We start from the raw sequence: 19,141 nt of genomic DNA, 5'->3' as shown, positions 1-19,141 counted from the left end.
CGACTGCGACCTACTGACCACGACCTCCCCCAGTGAAACTTCCTCTCATGTCGCGACAACATTTGCCTACATTCAGAAATTGCCTCTGAATATGCAGCATCCTGTCACAATCATTGGCTTGTAACAGGAATGAGGACTCTTCTCTTATGAAGTTAAACCACTTCGTATCCTGCATCGTGGTCAGTTGACACTGTACACGCAGGAGTTTAGTTTTTTATATACTCAATGAAATCAACAGGTTGTATCCACAAAACTCAAGGTGGTCTTCAGTGTGGACAGGAGGCCACATCATCACTTTCCACCATCTGTTTAACTCACTTCTGCAGTTGGTGTTTATTTTATTTTTTTTGGTCGTTTCTCTGAAGCACGATTACACCAGGCAGCGCTTGTAATGAGGAACTTGTGAATGGAAGAGGGAATTTGTGTTCATTGTTAAAATTAAACTATACAATGACGTCCCCTTGGTATTCGACCAATCCCGAAGGTGATGAGATAAATTTTCCACCAATGAGGGCAGAGACGAGAGGGGAAACGGACCAATGGCAGGCTTGGCATGCAAATAAGGAAAGTGTGTCTGCAAGAGCTGAATGTCAACTAGTCAAAGATGGAGTCCGTAGCTGGGAGGCCGCGAGGTTGGCAATGGACGAAATACCGTTTTTGCCGCCGAGGAGCCATTACGCCTCGTTAACCGCGAGTGTGGCCGACAGACGGTAACGGACAGGATGTTTCCCCCGTTCGAGTGGCAACTTGACTCCGCCGTGCTGCCTCTGTGTGTTGAACTGTACGGACTGGCCTGCCTCCGCCAGTTGCCGTCCACCAGAACCTCTGTCCGCGCGAGGAGAACGATGCCGCCGCGGGGCGGAGATGGCGTGGAGCTCGCAGACGGACGTGGATGTTGGTGGGTCTGATTGGCCGCGGAGAAGCTCCGCGAGCTCTCGTAGTGTAGAAAAAAAATGTATATCAGCTATTGTTTGTGCCTGCGTGAGAGAGAGAGGGGGGAGAGCGCGTACACGTGAGGGCACGAGTGATAATGGGTGGGATTGACAGGTGGGTTCCCATACAAGTGATTATGACTCGCAGCAAACTGAGATATCAAAACAAAGTGGGTTACTATCAATTTTAGCTAATTCCACCCAGGGGTCCGCCGGGCCCCGGACCCCAGCAAAACCTCCTGTGACTTATTAATTACGATAGCCTAGTAATGTTTTTATCCAGTTAGTTTATGTTTATTAGACCTATACAGTGGCAGATGTCAAAAGGCTGCCAGCAGACATATTTATAACCAACAATTGGTATTTTATTGATTGGTGTTTTTATGTTTAAATGTAGGCTTTTTATTGGTCAAGTCGTGTAGTTAAATCACTGTGGCGATTGTTGACCACACACCAGGCTCAACTCTAGTGTTTTTATGAGCCCATCTTCAAAATGTACAACTTTACAGGGCTTCACAAAGAATAGCAGAGTTCTGCCCTGTGACATTAGCCCCACAAACCCACATGTCTCCATGATTCTGGGAGCTGTCCCTCTGCTGTAGGAATGTTTTCAGTCTGACACAATATATTCTACATTGTGCCATAACATTTCTCAGCTGTTTTTTTAGTCTGTGTTTTTTCTAAATGTGCACTATTAGAGTAAAAGGGGTAAAAGTTGTTTTAACTTGCCTAGCCGGTGGTTCTGTTTGTTCCCTTTAAAATGCCACTGCGGCATTTTAAAGTGAACAATAAATGTGAACAATAATTTATATCTGCGTGCACAAAAGTGCACAAGCACAACGGCTGATTGTAAACTTCTCTTCTGAACATTAGAAATAACAACCCCCCCTCTACACACACACACACACACACACACACACACACACACACACACACACACAGGCCCCGACCCCTCGGTTTCCTAAATGAGGAGGTTTCATGTGTCCACCTTGGCTAAAGGGACAGGAATAGTAGGTATTAAATGAAGGTTTCTGGTATTGTATCGCTGAATGTGCTCTTTGCCCTATATATGTTCCCTCCACCCTTGTTTCCTCCAGGCGAAGTCCTGCACACTGCCTGCTCTCAGCAAGGCCACAGCACAGATAGCAATAGCTTCGTTTTGACTTTAGCAGGCCTAAATAAGACCACCTCACCTCCCCCACTCCAGGAAATACATCAAACATTAGCTATATATATATATTTTTTTTAATGTAAAGTAACAAGTTAATTGTTGCACATTTACGTTGATAGTTCCTCCCCACGTTGCTGAGAACCCAAGGCTTCCCTGTGTGTGCATTTTCCGCCATATAGACTGCATTGTGCTGTGGACCTAATAAGCCTGTTTGGTTGTTTCACGGCTGCGGCTTTGCATCCACCATGGTAATGGCAGTGTTCTGGTGGGCTCACACGTATATGGCCCCCGTGCTGTCCGCATGTTTTCCTCGGGCTGGAGCTGATGGCTCTCGGCGCCGCGGTGTCTCAATGGAGAGCGGACAGATCTGAGGAGCAGCCGTGTTGTCCGAGGCCCTTTTTCTGTTGTACTACTGTGAAATCTGATGAGCAGTGCAATATTAAAAGGGCATTGGCTGACAACACCCCCCCTCCCACCAACAACACACCCACATGCAGACACTTACTCCCACCCCCTTCTCCTCCTCCTCCTCCTCCCCTCACCCCCTCCTCCGTCTCCCACTTCCTCTTCTTTCAAATCTTATTTAAACGTGACAAGAAAATGTAGAATTGGCTCTCTGTCACCTTAAATGGATTGGACGCTTACTTCGCCACAGCACCACGTGGAGCCACGACGGACTGTGTCCACGGCTTTTAATTTATTTCGACACGTCAGTTTTTCGTCGTGGTATGTGGTGAATGTGTGAGGTATGGCTGCTGTATTATGTGTGTGTTTGTGTGTGTGTCTCTACATGCAGAGGTCAGCTGCTTTGACAATGTTGCACTACTGTACCATCCGCTAAAGCAGTGCAATAGTATTGTCATAGCATTCGGCCTTCGCCCTACACTACAGCATCAGCACAGCAGATCCTGCTAAATTGAGAGAAACAGGCGAGGATATAAAAACCATGATGTAGGTCCTTGTTTTGTTGTAATGTAGCAATGTAATTACTTTAAAAAAAATTCTTCTAAATAATCATGAGAATTATGAATTAAATTTGGACTTGAACATTGACACCAATTTGGGGATCCAACTGGGAAGCTGTTCTCCTATAATGGAATCTTGAGCTCCTTAATTTTAAAGATCCACATATACACAGTTAAAAGGGGAAAAACTCTCCAAATGTTTTTGAATTTGCACTTTTTACTGAGCGAAACCAAAAACCCTCTTTTATTTTGGAAAGTCCCTCAAGGACCGCTGGAGGTCCCAAGTCCCCAGTTTGGGAACCGTGGCTAAGCCCAGATGTATTTATGACAGGAAGAGTCTGTGGCTTTGCTACTCAACCAAGCTGCATTATTAGGCCGTACTTTACCCTGGGAGACAGAGGACTCCTGGACCACGCCTTCTATAAAAAAAGAACATTTTGTTCACTGAATTTCAGAGGCTGTCTTGGTTTGCAGCGCAGACCACGTGTCAGATTAAGTAACATGCAAGGTCAACTTTCCCTACTTTTCACACATTTAGTTAGACAGTATTGTGTCTTCTTTGTGGCTTCATGTTGGCCCAAATTATGAAAATCCTGTCAAGCGCGGGATCAAATCCACCTTTTTAAAAAAAAAAGTATCCTGCTGATTTAGGCTTTTTAACTTTTCTGTTTGCTCCACCAAATTCAACCAAATGGCAGTGATTTCATTCAGATCAGGAATGGAAGCACAACTTAACCCTAATATCTTTTATGTTTTTGCAAAAATTACTTTTCTTTTTACTTTGCACACATCACATCGTAATGACTGACTGTAGGAAATCAATGTGTGGAAGCCAGTCACACTGTACTGTAGGAACGGGAAAGGGATAAAAAGGACTTGCAATTTTAAATTAAAGTAAAATTGTGACTGCAATAATATCTAATCCATTTTAATGTGCAGTTTGACTTCTGCTAATCATTTATCAGGACATATAAATATGCTTTTTAAAAATATAAATTATAGTCTCTCTAAAAAAATTAAATAAAAACACTGCCATCTATTAAAAACTGTCCACTTTGGGAAACAGGTTGGTTCCAACTTTATACGTACATATGAGTGGCTTATCGCATACAAACATTTTACTCAAACGTGTTAGTTTGCTCGGATAAAAAGAGCATGTGTGTGACTTCCCTGCAAAGGAATGTGTGAGCCTATAGGTTAACGCTGCAGTCATTTTGTTATGGCCGTGCGATAGGCCTCTCTCTGTATCTGTCGGCTTTTGAAAGCATAATTTGAGTGTGCAGGCTTGAAGAAGTCATGGTGTGGGTGGGAAAAATGGGGTAAGTTTCCTATTTGGGGCAGGTCATAGGGGGGATGGGGCTCCTTGTGAGGAATGTGGAGGGCAGGGCGTGTGTGCGTGCGTGCGTGCGTGCGTGCGTGCGTGTGAGCGAGCACAGGAGCCTGTAGCGTCATATTTAGCAACTGTTTTGCAAGCTACTGTGGAATTTGCTGTTTGTTGGGTGTCTGTATTTTCGTAGTGAGGGATGGAGTGTAAGGTACAACTGCCAGAAAGTGAGAGCACCTTTCATTTTTGCTGTCATGTGTTTTGTTGCTTTATTTTAACTCTGTTACAAATTAATTGCATGAAATGAAAACAACAAAAATTGTTAAAAACTACTAAATTGGTTTTGTTTTACTGTTCTGCTACTTTGATTGGTAGATTTGACCCCATTTCCATGTAATTAAAAAATTTGGATTTAAATATTAATCCACAAATCAAACTTCAATGTGAGACCATAGAATTTAAATCTTAACAATATACATTAATTAAAACTTATTTTTTTCAAACTCATATTTTTTAATACGGAAAAGGTTTTAGTTTTCCCTCCTTTTAATTTGAACGTTACACTTGGATTTGTTGTTCATCCACAGGGCAGGTCCTGTGATATCAATCAAAACCTCCATCAGGTGGTTGTGGCCTGTTATCGAATCGGAATGACTGGGGGGGAGCAGGGAAACCTGAAGTATGGTGTGGATGTGGGACTCACTGGCATGCATAAGCTTGCCTTGTTCACTGCTGGCAGGCAAATACCAGAGCAGACAGGTTATATATGAATTGTGGGCAATACCTGGAGAAAGGACTAGTACTGCAGTCACAGATGCTATCAACACATCTCCTGAGCGGTTAACTAGAGCAGCCCCGTCTTGCTTAGTAGTATGTGGATCCAGGTGGAAACGCAACTGAGCCACAGTGAAACAACGATCCTGTTGTTCGAACTACCAGCCGACATCAGGGAGTGTCTACTGTCACAACATCATCCATAATGCATGCTGCCTTACTGATGGCCATAATAAACGCAACACACAATGTTTATCTTGACATCTCTTATATCTCTTCTTAGCACTCGGCGCCGCATCTTCCTCCAGGTTTGTTTGCTGCAGGTATGAATTACGACAAACCGCTGTCTCAAACGAATAAAGCGTTGAGTTTTTCATCAGGCCATTTTTCGTCTGGTGCGTCTTTGATTACAGATGATCTGTGTCATAGCTGGACCAGTGAGTCCTTCACTTGATTAGCTGATCAGAAGAAAATCAATAAGCAAGTAGTTAAATCATGTCATTATTTAACAAAACATGAATACCATCTGGCTAGAAAATGGAATGTCCTCTTCTGGTTTGTTTTGGACTGTTGATCATAACAAAAAAGACATTTAAAGATGTCACAATGAGCTCTGGGAACTTGTGATGGACCTTTTTCCAACTATTTGCTCAGATTCTGTTGACCCAACGATCGATTGAGAACAGTTGGTGGATGAATCTGTACTGAAAATAATAGTAGGTCGCAGCTCTAATCTGCATCTTATTTTGACACAAGTGGGATTATAATCTCACATATAATCTGCATGCACCACTGTGTTATTCTGAGGCGTCTGTAGACATGAGCTAACAGAGAATATTGTGAAATCACACTATTGGTACAGTGTGTTGAGGTGGGTATATTGCAAGGTCACGACTGTATTGAAAGTTAAAATGCCCAGTTAAATTGTGCATAAATGGAAGCTTTTTGTGAATTCCACCATGTATGAGTAAATCATGGTCAAGTAAAAAAGGGGAACAATTTGCTCTCCACTGTCGCTGTGTCACTTAGGAAGTTGTGAGGATGTAATGTGAAGTTGTGAGGGTCTGATGTAATGACAGAGTTAGAGGTGTGTGGTAACATTGTTTCTGTTGCCAATTGACATAGTTGGTTCACCAAAACTGAACTTGTATAGAAGAAGTGGAGTGAAAGGATTTGATGCAACATTTTTGGAAAAGTTGAATTTTTGTTCGTCAAATTGAAAAAAGATTATTTCATATTTTTTGTTAGTAAAAGATGAATTTTAGACCCCTAAAGTGCGCAGTTTGTGTGGTTACAGAGCAAAACAAAGGTGCGTGACCCCTGACTATTCTTAAAAGAGAAAAAAAAAGGGTTATCATGTCTGTTGTCTCCAAAGTATTTTGTATAAATGAGGGTCAGGGTGCAGTGTTTCCATCACTGAAAGTAACAAAGGCTCCTCAAAAGCTTTCTGTTCAATATGACCCACCTGTTTCCTCAGTGCTAATTCATGGAAACATGGTGAACTGCATAGACATTTTGATCATGTGTGCAGGAGACAGAAATATTCTTGAAAGTTTTGTCAGAATGGAGGTGAATGTTTTACATTTCATATGAAATGTTAACTATAGACCTGACCTTTGCTTCCTGAAACACAGATGGATTCTGGGACTTGTCTGAAATAATTATTTGATCGATCTTGCAGGAAATTCTAAACTTTTTTGCGAGAAGTATACACAGTCATAGACCATGCAGACTTTTTTATAGTGTAGTGGATAAAGCAGGAATAAAACAAACAAAATAATTCATCTAAACAATCAAACACATTAGATGACAATGTTTATATATTTTTAAATGCTTTTATTCCCTGCAGAAAACTTAAAATAAAAAATCTATGATACAGTGTGCCATTTTGTCTACTGAGATCTGGGCCTGTGTGTCAGCTCTGCGGTGGTAGTGTGGGCTAAGATACATTGATTAAGCCAATAACAGTAACTGCTGCTCAGCTGATCATATGATTAATGACATGTATGCTCATGAATGCTTCCAAAATGTGCATTGAGTTGGTGTTAAATCTTCCATTTAATGCATTTTTATGTAACATATTTTTTTTTAAATAATATAATTAATGAAGAAGAAAAACACTCCTTAACTGAAGCAGGAAATCAATAATGCTGCTGGTTGACAAGGTGATTGCAAACAAAATGTTTGTTTCAATATTTGCAAAAAAGAGAAAGCAACATAATGCCCTATCAAAGGTTCTATTAATATTTCTGTACGGCAGCCACAAAGGATATACTCTTAAATGACTTAAGGGACATTTTAAGGGACAATTGGAGCAGTTTTTAAGAAATTAAAAATGTACAGTAGATAACTCTTAATACATTTGCTAGTATGAGTGAGATTGAAGGAGTTTCCTGTCCAAAAATTCAAAGTTAAAATCAAGGAGAGTTGTGACAAAATAACATTAAGTCTCACAGGGTCGCCATAAGGACGGTGACATCCTCAGGTTTGTTCTCCTCCTTCAACTGGTTTTGAATTTTTTTTTTTTTTATCATTTGACGTCTAAAGCAAATTTGGATTGAAAAAAGTTTCTTAACAACACAGATGGCTAGATTGATGGCTTCTGCAGAATCACAGCACAGTTGTTTTAACAGTGTAGCAGCCAACGGGACATGGAGCTCAGGTCATCACCTCAGCCTGTAGCCAGAAATCAAACTCGCTCTGCGAACAATGAAAAGGGAGGCTGACTTCCAGACACTGATGTTTTGGTCTTCTCTTGGTGTTTGTGGGTTGGTTGTTTGGTCCTCCGTCCTCTGTCTCCGCTGGTCGCCCGTGGCCTCAGACCAAGACTCTCCCTCTCTGATAAGAAGTCTTGTCTTGGCCACATCACCTTGCAGACGAGACCCTATCAATATTGCCTCTGCTTTCGTGAGAGTTGACAGAGTAGTGCAATATTGCTTATAGGGTCTTGGCTCCGAGGGATGATCGTCCTCCTCTAATGCAGCTGATCAAGAAGACTTTATTCTGTTTAACCGCTGCTGCTGCGCAGTCCATGACACCACACTGAGCTTCATTCTGCTGCTGACTACACATCTCACCGATGATCAAGATTGTAGCTTTGCTGTGAGGGAAATGCGGACCTTTATTGTGTTCATCCAGTAATGTTATGTCTAATGAATCTAAAACCTCATAGGTTAAAACGCTTGTCTGCTTAAATTTAAATAACTATTTGACTCAACCAATCCCTTTTTTTAAAAAACCCATAAACTCAGAGTTTTAATTGTAAAAGTCATCTCAGTGTTGTGATTCAGTGAGGTTACTCTGTGTAAATGTACCTACGATAACAGCATTGATTCTGTGTAAGGGACAATTTTAAACTGAGTGTGTCAAGGTTTGATTGTTCTTCTTGTATAAGTGCATTTTGTGGAGCTTAATGGTGCCTTGGTAACGGTGTTTTGATGCTAAATCTCCTTAAATGCAGTGAAAATACTGAAGGATTGGTTCAGCACTGTTATATGTAAAATCTGCCTTACCTCAAGGGGACTATCTCTGGGTCAATGGGGGTAAATGGAAGTGTTTGGTACTGACAGCACTGAAAAGACATTATAACAAATTATAAAGAATTTAAAAAGGAACATCTCTTTCCATAAACCGTGTCCTTATAACTATGGATACTCCACAGAACACAGGGGAGACTTAATAGGGACTATTTCTTCTTGAAAGATGTTTACCTCAGGACTGTGGATAACCAACATTGTGAGATCGTTCACTCCTGTGGATTTAATTATTATACAGGAACAATTTCCTTTAAAGACAGTATGCAAAAAAAACAAAACTCCAGTCGCCTCTGTTGTGATGGATCTCAGAGGTAGATCTCAAATATCAAAAACTCTATGCATGGCCACTACAGGTAGGTGAATATTTGTTTGCGCTGTTGCTTTATTGACAGGAGTTAATCTGTTCAACTGTTTCACTTCAAATTGCTGGAAGAAAGAAACAAGTCAACTGTAAAATGTATGTAGCTCTTTTAAAGTGACTGACTGCCATGTTGTGCACAGTCAATGTGATATCATTTGGCAAATCAGCACAGAAATGATCTCTGATTCACTTGAAGAACGTCACCAAGACCGATCACGATTTAAAATCATGAGATTGTTCACCCGTACTGGAATCAGTTTTGGAAGCTGCAGATTTAAATCATATACTGTTAATTAATAAATTCTAAAAAAAATTTTACCTGCACTGCCACCTGAAAACTGTTTTCCTCGGATGCTTGTCGTCATCCAGCTGTTTCTGCAACACAGCTCAGCTCAGTTTCCCACAGTTGTCATTCCTCAGCAAAGAGTTAAAAACAACTGAGTGTTTGACAAACATTTGGATAAATTGTAACTGCAGAGCAAAAATGCAAGAAACCATGTCACACTCTGTTGTTGTCTGATTCTCCCTTTTAAACTTAAATTAATCTAAATGTACAACTGTCATTTTTTAAAATTCACCTAACACTGAACTGAGCAGAAATATAGCGGAACAACTTTTGTGATTCACTCTTGAACACAAAAGGACGTTCGCTCACGGGATTGTTGAAGGTGCCATCCTGCCCTTCTGTGTCACCAGGGACCAGGACTAAGAGACACCCGCTGCTTGACACTCTTTCCCTGTTGCACTACTGTGGGAGCTGCAGCAAGCAGTGCAATAATGAAAGGGCATCAGTCAGCTGGGCCTCGCCACCTCACCATCACACCCTCCAACCTGCCCCACCCTGCCTCTGAGTATACCACCACCCATGGGTGGCACCACAGCTCACTGCCACTTAACTGCCTACATCTTGTCAGGGAGGATTTCCTCAATAAAGGTGATGCTAATGTGTTTTATTCTGTGCTTGGTTGTGATGACTGGGTGCTTGATGGGGGATAAAGAGCCTCCCTCCTATTCTGTAGATCAGAGGCAGTACAAGGATGCACTGCTCTGGTTATACTACTGCAACAAACCTCCCGAGAAGATGAAGTGACATAATTTTTGTCCCAGTAAAGACGACACAATTAGAGTGGTGGGCAGACAGAGACGAAAGTGTTGAGCTGGAGAGTTAGTTACAGTTAGTTTAGTCAATCCTGAAACACACAAGAAAAGAACAAAATGTGAATTAAATCTAATTACATCATGATGGGACCTTTTGAAGGTTAAATTAACCCAGATTTGTAAAAAAAAAAAAAAGTTGGTATGTAGCAACAAAAAGTTTTTCTTTACATTTGTGTGAGGGAACTGGAAATCTTCCCCCTCACTTAGGTAAAACACATAAAAATACATACATGATTTTCTTTAAAAGATATATCAACAATATTAAATTGTTAATATATTTTTCTACATTAATTGTAATAGTCCTTCGCCCTCTCCCTAAACATTGTACAGTGCAGGTAAATAGAGTTAAGTTTTAAATTCAACAGCAACTTGGGAATATGTTGCAAGTTAAAAGTGCAATAAAAAAACCGACGTATTTCTGAATGTATTTCTGCTTCATAGAAATCTTCAGCCATAAAATGGCAAATCTAAAAGAAACCGAATGCAGGACAATGACATACACAGTGTCAATCAGCTGCATATATTACTGGAACAGCCTCCCTCAGTTATGCGGAGCTGCTTGCCGCCTGTAGTGAAACAGTGAGCTTATGTGGAAATAGACGCAGGGCTGTAGAAACATGAGGAACACCAGTGAGGTAATAGAATAACACGGCACTTCCTTCTCAGAGGTGGGTGGTTACATGTACATTTCCTCTGCTCGGCCTGCTGGGACTCATGAGTGGAGAGCTGGGGAACCTCCCTCTGCACCCCCCACCCCGTCTACTGCAGAAGTCCCATTAAAGGTTGGCAGCAGTAACAGTGCACCTCTGACTGGAGGAAGAAGGAGCACACGCACCAGCAATCATTTACAGACATTCAGAATAATGTTCTCACAGAGACACTTTCCTCTGCTGTCACACAGAACACATTTCACTCTACTTAATACTGTTTGATGATGAATAAAGTGGAAAAAAATCAAGGGGAAAAAAGGAATTTCGCAAATGATAAGAACGTGAAATTAGCTCAGTCTGAGCACAAGGCCTCTGACTTCTATGACATCAGTTGAGTCAGAGAACATTTTTACCATTTCAAACTGCACAAACAGTTGTAGAGATGGTTCCAATGAATGTCTCAAATTAGGGAAGATGAATGCAAAGGAATTACACTCATTTGTCAGGTAAAAGGCTTCTTGGTTAATAATATGCATGAAGAGGCTGAAAGGAATGAAATCATTATGAGACACAATGGAACATTAATCTACAGCTTTGTCTTTAATGTAGAATATTCATGTAACATTCAAAGATTTTTAAAGAACTTACATTATTAACGATGAATACACCTGTGTTAACAGGGTAACAACCTGTAACTGTTACGGTGTGTAGGTGGCAATTATTAGTCACATTTCCTTCTCTGAGCGGACAGTTTTTCTAGGATCCCACTGCTTAATTCAAATACATTTGGATCAGTTAGGCCCCTCCTTCCTGCTTTAACACAGTGTCTGGGTTTTATATGGTAACTTGTCGCCATCTGCTGGAGGAAAGGGTGAGCAGTAACGGCACCAGGTATTGAAGCTTTTTTGTAGTATTTGTTTTGTTTTGTTTGTTATTATCTCCACCAAGTAGGTTATTATTATTCTGATCATTGCGAGATAGGGCATATTATTTTACATTGCCACAAATTTCCCAAAGGAATAATTCATGGATCTTGATGAACATCAGGCATTTTGAGTGGACTGATCTCTATCGGTGAGTACAATTTGGTGCAGCTTGATTGAATTTGAGGGGACTGTTGGGCCTTGTCACAGGCATACGCTCTACTTCTAGTTTAATCATATTTTTAGGAATCATACTAAATTAATGTCATGATTGCATGCAGTTCAGCATTTCTTTCAGAGCACAGAAATCTAGAAAAAGGATAGTTCCTTGTTTTTGGAAACTTAAGTTCCGTCAAAGTTCCGTTTTAATTTTAAGATGGCATCTTAAAAACGAAAGTCATCCCATGCCTGACAAGGATATTTGCTCTGTATGAGAAATAATCTCTGTCCACACTCATCGCCTGAAAACACATCACATGACAATTCAGGTGCACTGCCTTTGTAAACAGGATGGAGATTGTCAACTCGAAAGTTGGTTGCTAAAAATACGAGCACGGAAATGCATCCCGAAAAGTAAGACCATGGATTTCTTCTGTTGAACAACACTATGGTGACGCCGTTACTGACAGTAAGGTTTTGGCAACACTGTGCATACAGGTGGCACAAGTAAAATGATTTAAATCAATGTTGCATTACTGTGGACATAGTTTTAGGATTAATCTGAATAGGGAGCCTTATTACACCTACCCTTCCTCTGATTGGCTAATACTCACTCCCTTCATTGGTTAGTGAGGCTAGGTTTATGACTGAAGATTGATTAGGGTTAGAGTGAGAATATGAGAGCCAAGCTAATCAGGCTAAATCCACATTACTACGTTTTTAAACACATCTCAATTGCTAAGTTTTTCGCCTGCCGTCTACATTACTCTGAAGTTTCTGAGCGCCTTAAACTGAGAAGTTTGGAAATTCTGCTTGCATCGTTTTAGTTTCAAAACTCCGGGGCTGCGATGTAGTGTGAATGAGAAAAAACCCCAGAGAAGAGTGGAAATGATGACTCCGTCACCTGCAATTGCTCCCTGATTGGTTCTTAATTATTGGTGAAGGCAAAACGTTGTAAACACCAACTGTCAGTAACAGCTGCCACTCGTCCTCACTCCAGCAAAATAAACCCCTCGTCATACTTTTCATTTTTGTTTCTCTTTAGTGGTATGAGCAACTCTGCAGTATGTGACTGCAGGCTAGACTGATCTTTTTCCCGTTTACACTGGCACACGCATGCCTAGGGTTCGTGAATGGTAACGTGATCTACATTTCCAGGTGTAAGTGTAGACTGGATTAAAAAAAGATACAGAGCTAAAATAAAAACTCAGGTCTTTGCTTACCCCAGGAGGGGGAAAAAAACATGTTATCATTCATCACTTTTAACACAATTAACTTGCAATCATTTCCTGGACACTTGCCTTACCATAAATGTTAACCTAACTTTGACTACTTATCCAAAAATCATATTTTTCCCTGATTGGGGACAAGCCTTCACCAATGAACTGGTCTTTAGTCTGAAATGTATCCCCAAAAGGTAGCCTATGATATAAACACAACACACATTAAATCTCTAAGTTTTTATTTGACACCTCTCACCATCTTAGTTTCAGTAATTGAAACCCAGACATGATTGTCTCCTTTATGAATTTTCTCTGAGGAGGAAACTGGAGAAGAATATATAAACCATATGGCTGCAATACATACAATATCACTGATCTTCTTCAAACTGTTGGGAAAAAAAACACCACCCCGCCACCTTGTCTAAGAACATCCTGAGTCCTTCACATATACAGAGATGGGTCATCAGTCAAATATTCCACATCATTCACACATAACCGCATTTGGTCCAGGTGAACTATAAAACCACCACAGCAATGATAGGAATGTGATTGGAATCCACAGACTGTGCACACACTCACACACACGTCCATGCTTTGTGTGTCCCAGTGCTGATTTCAGAGCTCATCGTGGCGTATAAGCTCCTGGCTGGGCTGAATGAACACGCCCTCCATGGCACGCCACCAGTTGTGCTGGGTGGAGGAGCTCATGCCGTGCACCTCCCGCTGGCCGCGGATGGGATGGCCGTACTGCTCACCTGTCACGCTCAGGAAGACGTCGGTGCCCACGTGTTTAAAGCGCACAGCCTCGTCGCGCTCCCAGTGGACGCCATCGCACTGCACCATCCACACATCCAGGTCGTCACCCTCACCGCTCTCTCCAAAGGCACTGACCTCCTAATGACGCCACAGACAGGCGGGAAGAAAAAAAAGGATATGTACAGTGGTGATAATACTGACAAACAGATAGATCTGCTGGGGGGTGAAAAGCTCTACTTTTCTGCCCACATGATTTGTCAGTAAATAACAAAGTGCAGACACAAACCAACCATGAATGTATTGTGTGCGTATCCAAAGCCTGATATGTCCTGTTCCTCTGTGCCATAGCTCCATTGTTGTCCATAAACTATTAACAACGCACCTACAACAGTGGGTGTGTGAGCGATAAGTGTCTGACCTGGTTATTAGACAGGGGTGAGCTGAAGTGGTGGGTGTGGAGGTTTCGGCCAGTCTTCATGTGTGTGATCCGGATGGCGTCACCACACCTGACGGCTGCCCCACGCTGACACGGACGTTTTGGCTTCCCACGAATCTGCCAATAACTGTTGGCATCGTCTGCATTCTCCACTCCAGTTACAGACTGCTGTCCACTTCCTACACAGACAGAGAGACAGACAGTTATTGTTCTTGCTCAACGGGCCTGCAGATGACAAAGTTGTAACCTCCATTAATGCCGTGTATGAAAAAAATCTATATGCAGCCTAGAAAATAAATATTTTCCAACATGCAATGGGGTCCAGAAGTGAGACATCTGGAACCCACTGAGAATAATGTAGGTGACGTTTCTTTTTCTTTTCTTCAGAAGTATAAGACTGTGCCAGCTCGAGTGCCACCCAGAAATGCTTAATTTGCCATCATTCTTCTTGTGCAAAGACATTATGAGATTCAGATTCATGACCGATACCATAGTCTCTCTCTTTAAGCTTTGTGTGCCTCTGACCCACATGAGGCTGATTTGCATTTAGACTGTTGCTGCCTCACTTTCAGGGCCCTGTTTGAACTAGAAGCACATGCCCTGCGTTCGCCAAGAAGTACAGCGAAGCACTTTTTGCTGAGACAGATCATGTGAACCTGGATTCAAACCAAAGTTTTCAAGCTGGGAGGCGACAGCACAGACCTCTGCGCCAAGGTGATCTCGATATACATCAGTCATTTTGTCAAATAAAAAAGACTCAGCATTTATACAGAATGCCTCGGCATTCACACATCAGAAAGAAAGAAAAAAGTAAAGAAAGCAGAAATAAGAAGAAAAGAGAAAAAAAACAAACATTAGTGATATGGACCAGGATTCAAACAAACAGTCTTCTAGCTGGGAGGCGACAGCACAAACCACTGCGCCAAGTTGATATCACTATATAAGTGTAATTTTGTCAATCAAAAAAGAAGCAGCATTCATATCGAATACCCCAGCATACACACATAAGAAAGAAAGAAAGAAAGAAAGAATTTCGAAGAAAAGACACAAATAAAAGACATTAATAATATGGACCGGGATTCAAACCAACAGTCTTCTAGCTGGGGTCAACAGCACAATCCACTGCGCAAAGGTGATCTTGATTGATAAGTGTCATTTTGTCAGTCAAAAAAGAAGCAGCATTCATACAGAATGTCTCAACATCCACACACAAGAAAGAAAGAAATACAAAGAAAATAGAAACGGAAAAAAACAGCAACCAAATCTTTTTGCTGAGACAGATCATTTGAAACAGGTGCACTGATTGGCACAGCTGCAGTGAGTTGACTAATCATCTCTATAGGACCGAGTGGTTTGAAACAAAATCCTTTTGCAGAAGCTGAATTTGAACCAACAGTCTTCTGGCTGAGAGACCACAGCACAGTCCACTGCGCCAAGGCGATATTGATAGTCAAGTATCATCAGAATCAGAATCAGTTTTATTGCCAGGTTAGTAACAGGTTACAAATGAGGAATTTGTTTTGGTGTTATTAAGGTGCACTTAGGAGTCAACATATATACACGGAATTAGAAAAAGAATATAAAATAAAATAAAACAAAAATAAAATAAGATAAAATGAAATAAAATTCACGCTATTTACAATAAATTTACAATAAATATCGGGGTCACAGATGGCTAAATGTGTGTGTGGTGGAATACGTTAATATAATGTGTAATGTCCATGGGGGAGGAAGGGAGGTGTCAGTGGGGGTCCCGGGCCTTGTTGATGAGGCTGACGGCAGAAGGGAAGAAACTGTCTTTGTGATGGGAGGTTTTGGTCTTGACAGACCTCAACCTCTTGCTGGAGGGGAGCATTTCAAAAAGTTTGTGTCCGAGGTGGGAGGGATCTGCTACGATCTTTCTCTATCTTTTCTCTGCTTTTGTCCTTTGCAGTAGCAGCAGGGTACCAGATGGTGATGGAGGAGGTGAGGATGGACTCGATGATGGCAGTGTAGAAGTTCACCATCATTGCCTTTGGCAGGTGGAATTTCTTCAGCTGCCGCAGGAAGTACATCCTCTGCTGTGCTTTCTTGGTGAGGCTGCTGATGTTAAGCTCCCACTGGAGGTCCTGTGAGATGATGACTCCCAGGAAGCGGAAGGACTCCACATTGTCAACTGGAGAGTCACAGAGGGTGATGGGGGAGGGTGGGGCTGCATTCCTTCTGAAATCCACAACCATCTCCACTGTCTTTAGAGCGTTGAGCTCCAGGTTGTTTAGATTCCACCAAGCCACCAGATGGTCAATCTCCCACCTGTAGGCAGGCTCATCTCCACCTGAGATGAGCCCGATGAGGGTGGTGTCGTCCGTGAACTTCAGGAGCTTGATGGACTGATGACTGGAGGTACAGCCGTTGGTGTACAGGGAGAAGAGAAGTGGAGAAAGCACGCAGCCTTAAGGGAAGCCAGTGTTGACTGTCAGAGAGTTGGAGACGTGCTTCCCCAGCTTCACGTACTGCTTCCTGTCAGAGAGGAAGTTGGTGATCCATCTGCAGGTGGGGTTGGGTACGTGCAGCTGGGAGAGCTTGTCATGTAGAAGAACAGGGATTATTATTGTGTTGAAGGCGGAGGTGAAATCAACAAACAGGATTCCAGGCATAGGTTTCTGCAGTGTCCAGATGTTGATGAAGTGAAGAGCCATGTTAACAGCATCGTCCACAGACCTGTTGGCTCTGTAGGCGAACTGCAGGGGGTCCAGGAGTGGGTCAGTGATGTCTTTGAGATAAGACAGGACAAAGCGCTCAAAGGACTTCATTACCACAGAGGTCAGAGGGCCTTGTTTTTTGGGGGACAGGAATGATGGTGGAGGTCTTGAAGCAGGCTGGTACATGGCATGTCTCCAGTGAGGTGTCAATTGCAGCTTTTGTTAAAATATATCACTGAAATATGACAGAGCTTAGAAAATAGCCATCGAGTGTACCTTCTTCTCACCACCGGTGTCGGTAGAAAGGCGTTAGCAAATGTAGAATAGATTTATGTGTATTAACTGTTGACCACTCTGATCAACTATTTGGTCTCTCTACAGGAGAGGCCAGGGTCGGCTCTTTTTCCTGTGGAGGCTTTGGTCCTTCATCATCTTTAGCACCAAGAGCTTTGACGGCATCCTTCTGACAGCAGAAGGATGTTGTCAAAGCTTCTCTCCATAATTGACAGCTTCTCCCACCCTCTGCACAGAGTCTCTGGTGAGAAGCATGTTGGAGCACGAGGTCATTCCTTCCTGTGGTCATCCAGATAGACACTCCTCTTCTGTCTGCATATCTCAATCAGTACTCTGCTGTTGAACTACTGTTAATTTACCATTGACCCACATTACACTCTTTTTTCACCTTTACCTTTGCACATTAAAGCCAATTTCTCTCATTTGTCCCACAATTCTACCCCACAAATTACTTACTATACATTTAGTCGATTACTATTATTATTTAATTATTACTATACATTTTTTTCATTGATTAGATTTTAGACTCGGTTTTCACGTTTTTACTTAGTTTTTTATGATTGTGATACTGCATAACCAATAAACCACTGTCAATAGTAGAATTACAGTATTAACTAGCTTTACTTTTTGGCGTTGCTGACGCCAGCGTAAGAGAGAAACACAAAACCCGAAATTTATTTCAACTAACTGCCGAGTTAAAAACCACAACATGGGTGAAATGTTGAAATAGATACATGAATATTGATGACACGTTTGAATAGGGGTTAGGGGTTAGAATCTGGACTGCTGTCAAGCAACGGGAAAACGCAATGCCAAACTACATAAACAGAAATGAAAATTTCACCATTATCTGCTTGCGGGGCAAAAGTAAAACGCATTACGGGCTTACTAAACATATCTCACAAATCAATATGATGCCCTCTTAAATTCGGCGTAACCAAACATGGTAAAGAACATAAATCATTCATTCAATTGTTGTGTTATATTATTTGTTTACCTATTCACCTGCCATTCACACGGCGCTCTTTCATCGCCATTGGGCCAACTTTAAATTGACTAATTTCTAACTTAAATCTAACATACTGTTCTCTATATGGACCGGTTTATCATATGGATATATAAAATGTAAAATATAAATATTTGTGACTGAGACTGTGGGTGCACAGGCTGTTACCTGAGCCGTATTTGACATCGTGGGAATGCAGGCGGACGTTGTGCCTGGTGTTGAGCAGTTTGACCAGCGAGCCGCACGTCACGTAGTTGAGCTCCGACTCTCTCCCTTCACAGATCGAGTAGAGCAACAGAAGCAGCAGGGATCTGGCGACGACGTGGAAAGCGTGAATTATCTCCATTTCTCTGTCTCTGTTGTCACCACACCGGCAGACGCACACTGAGAGGATGAACAGCAGCTCCTGTCACGTTCAAACGTTACTGCTGGCTTCAACCAATCACAGCGTGACAAGTCCAAACATAAGGAAGTAAATGTGAATCTGTGATTGGTCAAGAGAGATTCTTCTTATTCTTCTTTTAGCATATTCAGATTTCTACTGATTGATATATTTTTTCTCACAAAATTATCTTACAAGCATATAGCATGTGCAAATTTGACCCAATGGATAAACACACGTTCTACTTATGATATTTAATGGGGTATTTATATACAAATTTATAATTTTCCTGCAACTTCTGTATGGCCATCATGTTGTTGTTGATGTTTAGTTTTTTTTAGTTTTTTGGGGGGTATCTACATACTTTTTAGCTGTATATAATTTGTGGATGGGTTTAAAAGAAAATCACC

General features: G+C 41.6%; 1 protein-coding gene across 1 annotated transcript; it reads right to left on the bottom strand.

Moving 5' to 3' along the window:
• Window positions 1–13,398: 13,398 nt before the first annotated feature.
• On the bottom strand, window positions 13,399–18,789 carry sdf2l1 (stromal cell-derived factor 2-like 1). The gene is made up of 3 exons (XM_035640675.2): window positions 18,518–18,789; window positions 14,351–14,547; window positions 13,399–14,070 (listed from the first exon to the last, which is right to left on the bottom strand). The coding sequence occupies exons 1-3, from the start codon at window positions 18,693–18,695 to the stop codon at window positions 13,792–13,794; spliced, it is 654 nt and encodes a 217-aa protein (XP_035496568.1). The 5' UTR covers window positions 18,696–18,789; the 3' UTR covers window positions 13,399–13,791.
• Window positions 18,790–19,141: the final 352 nt, after the last annotated feature.

The sequence above is a fragment of the Scophthalmus maximus genome, chromosome 19, assembly GCF_022379125.1.
Source record: "Scophthalmus maximus strain ysfricsl-2021 chromosome 19, ASM2237912v1, whole genome shotgun sequence".
Taxonomy (NCBI): Eukaryota; Metazoa; Chordata; class Actinopteri; order Pleuronectiformes; family Scophthalmidae; genus Scophthalmus; species Scophthalmus maximus.
Note: the sequence above shows the minus strand (reverse complement) of the source record. Positions and strands in the feature narration are given on the sequence as shown.

Bases quoted from the DNA above. Each gene is read 5' to 3' on its own strand.
- sdf2l1 (XM_035640675.2), bottom strand. From the start codon at position 18,695: ATGGAGATAATTCACGCTTTCCACGTCGTCGCCAGATCCCTGCTGCTT. The intron at 14,548-18,517 runs GTAACAGCCTGT...CTGTCTGTGTAG, and splicing joins CGATGTCAAATACGGCTCAG to GAAGTGGACAGCAGTCTGTA. The intron at 14,071-14,350 runs GTCAGACACTTA...TGGCGTCATTAG, and splicing joins CACCCCTGTCTAATAACCAG to GAGGTCAGTGCCTTTGGAGA.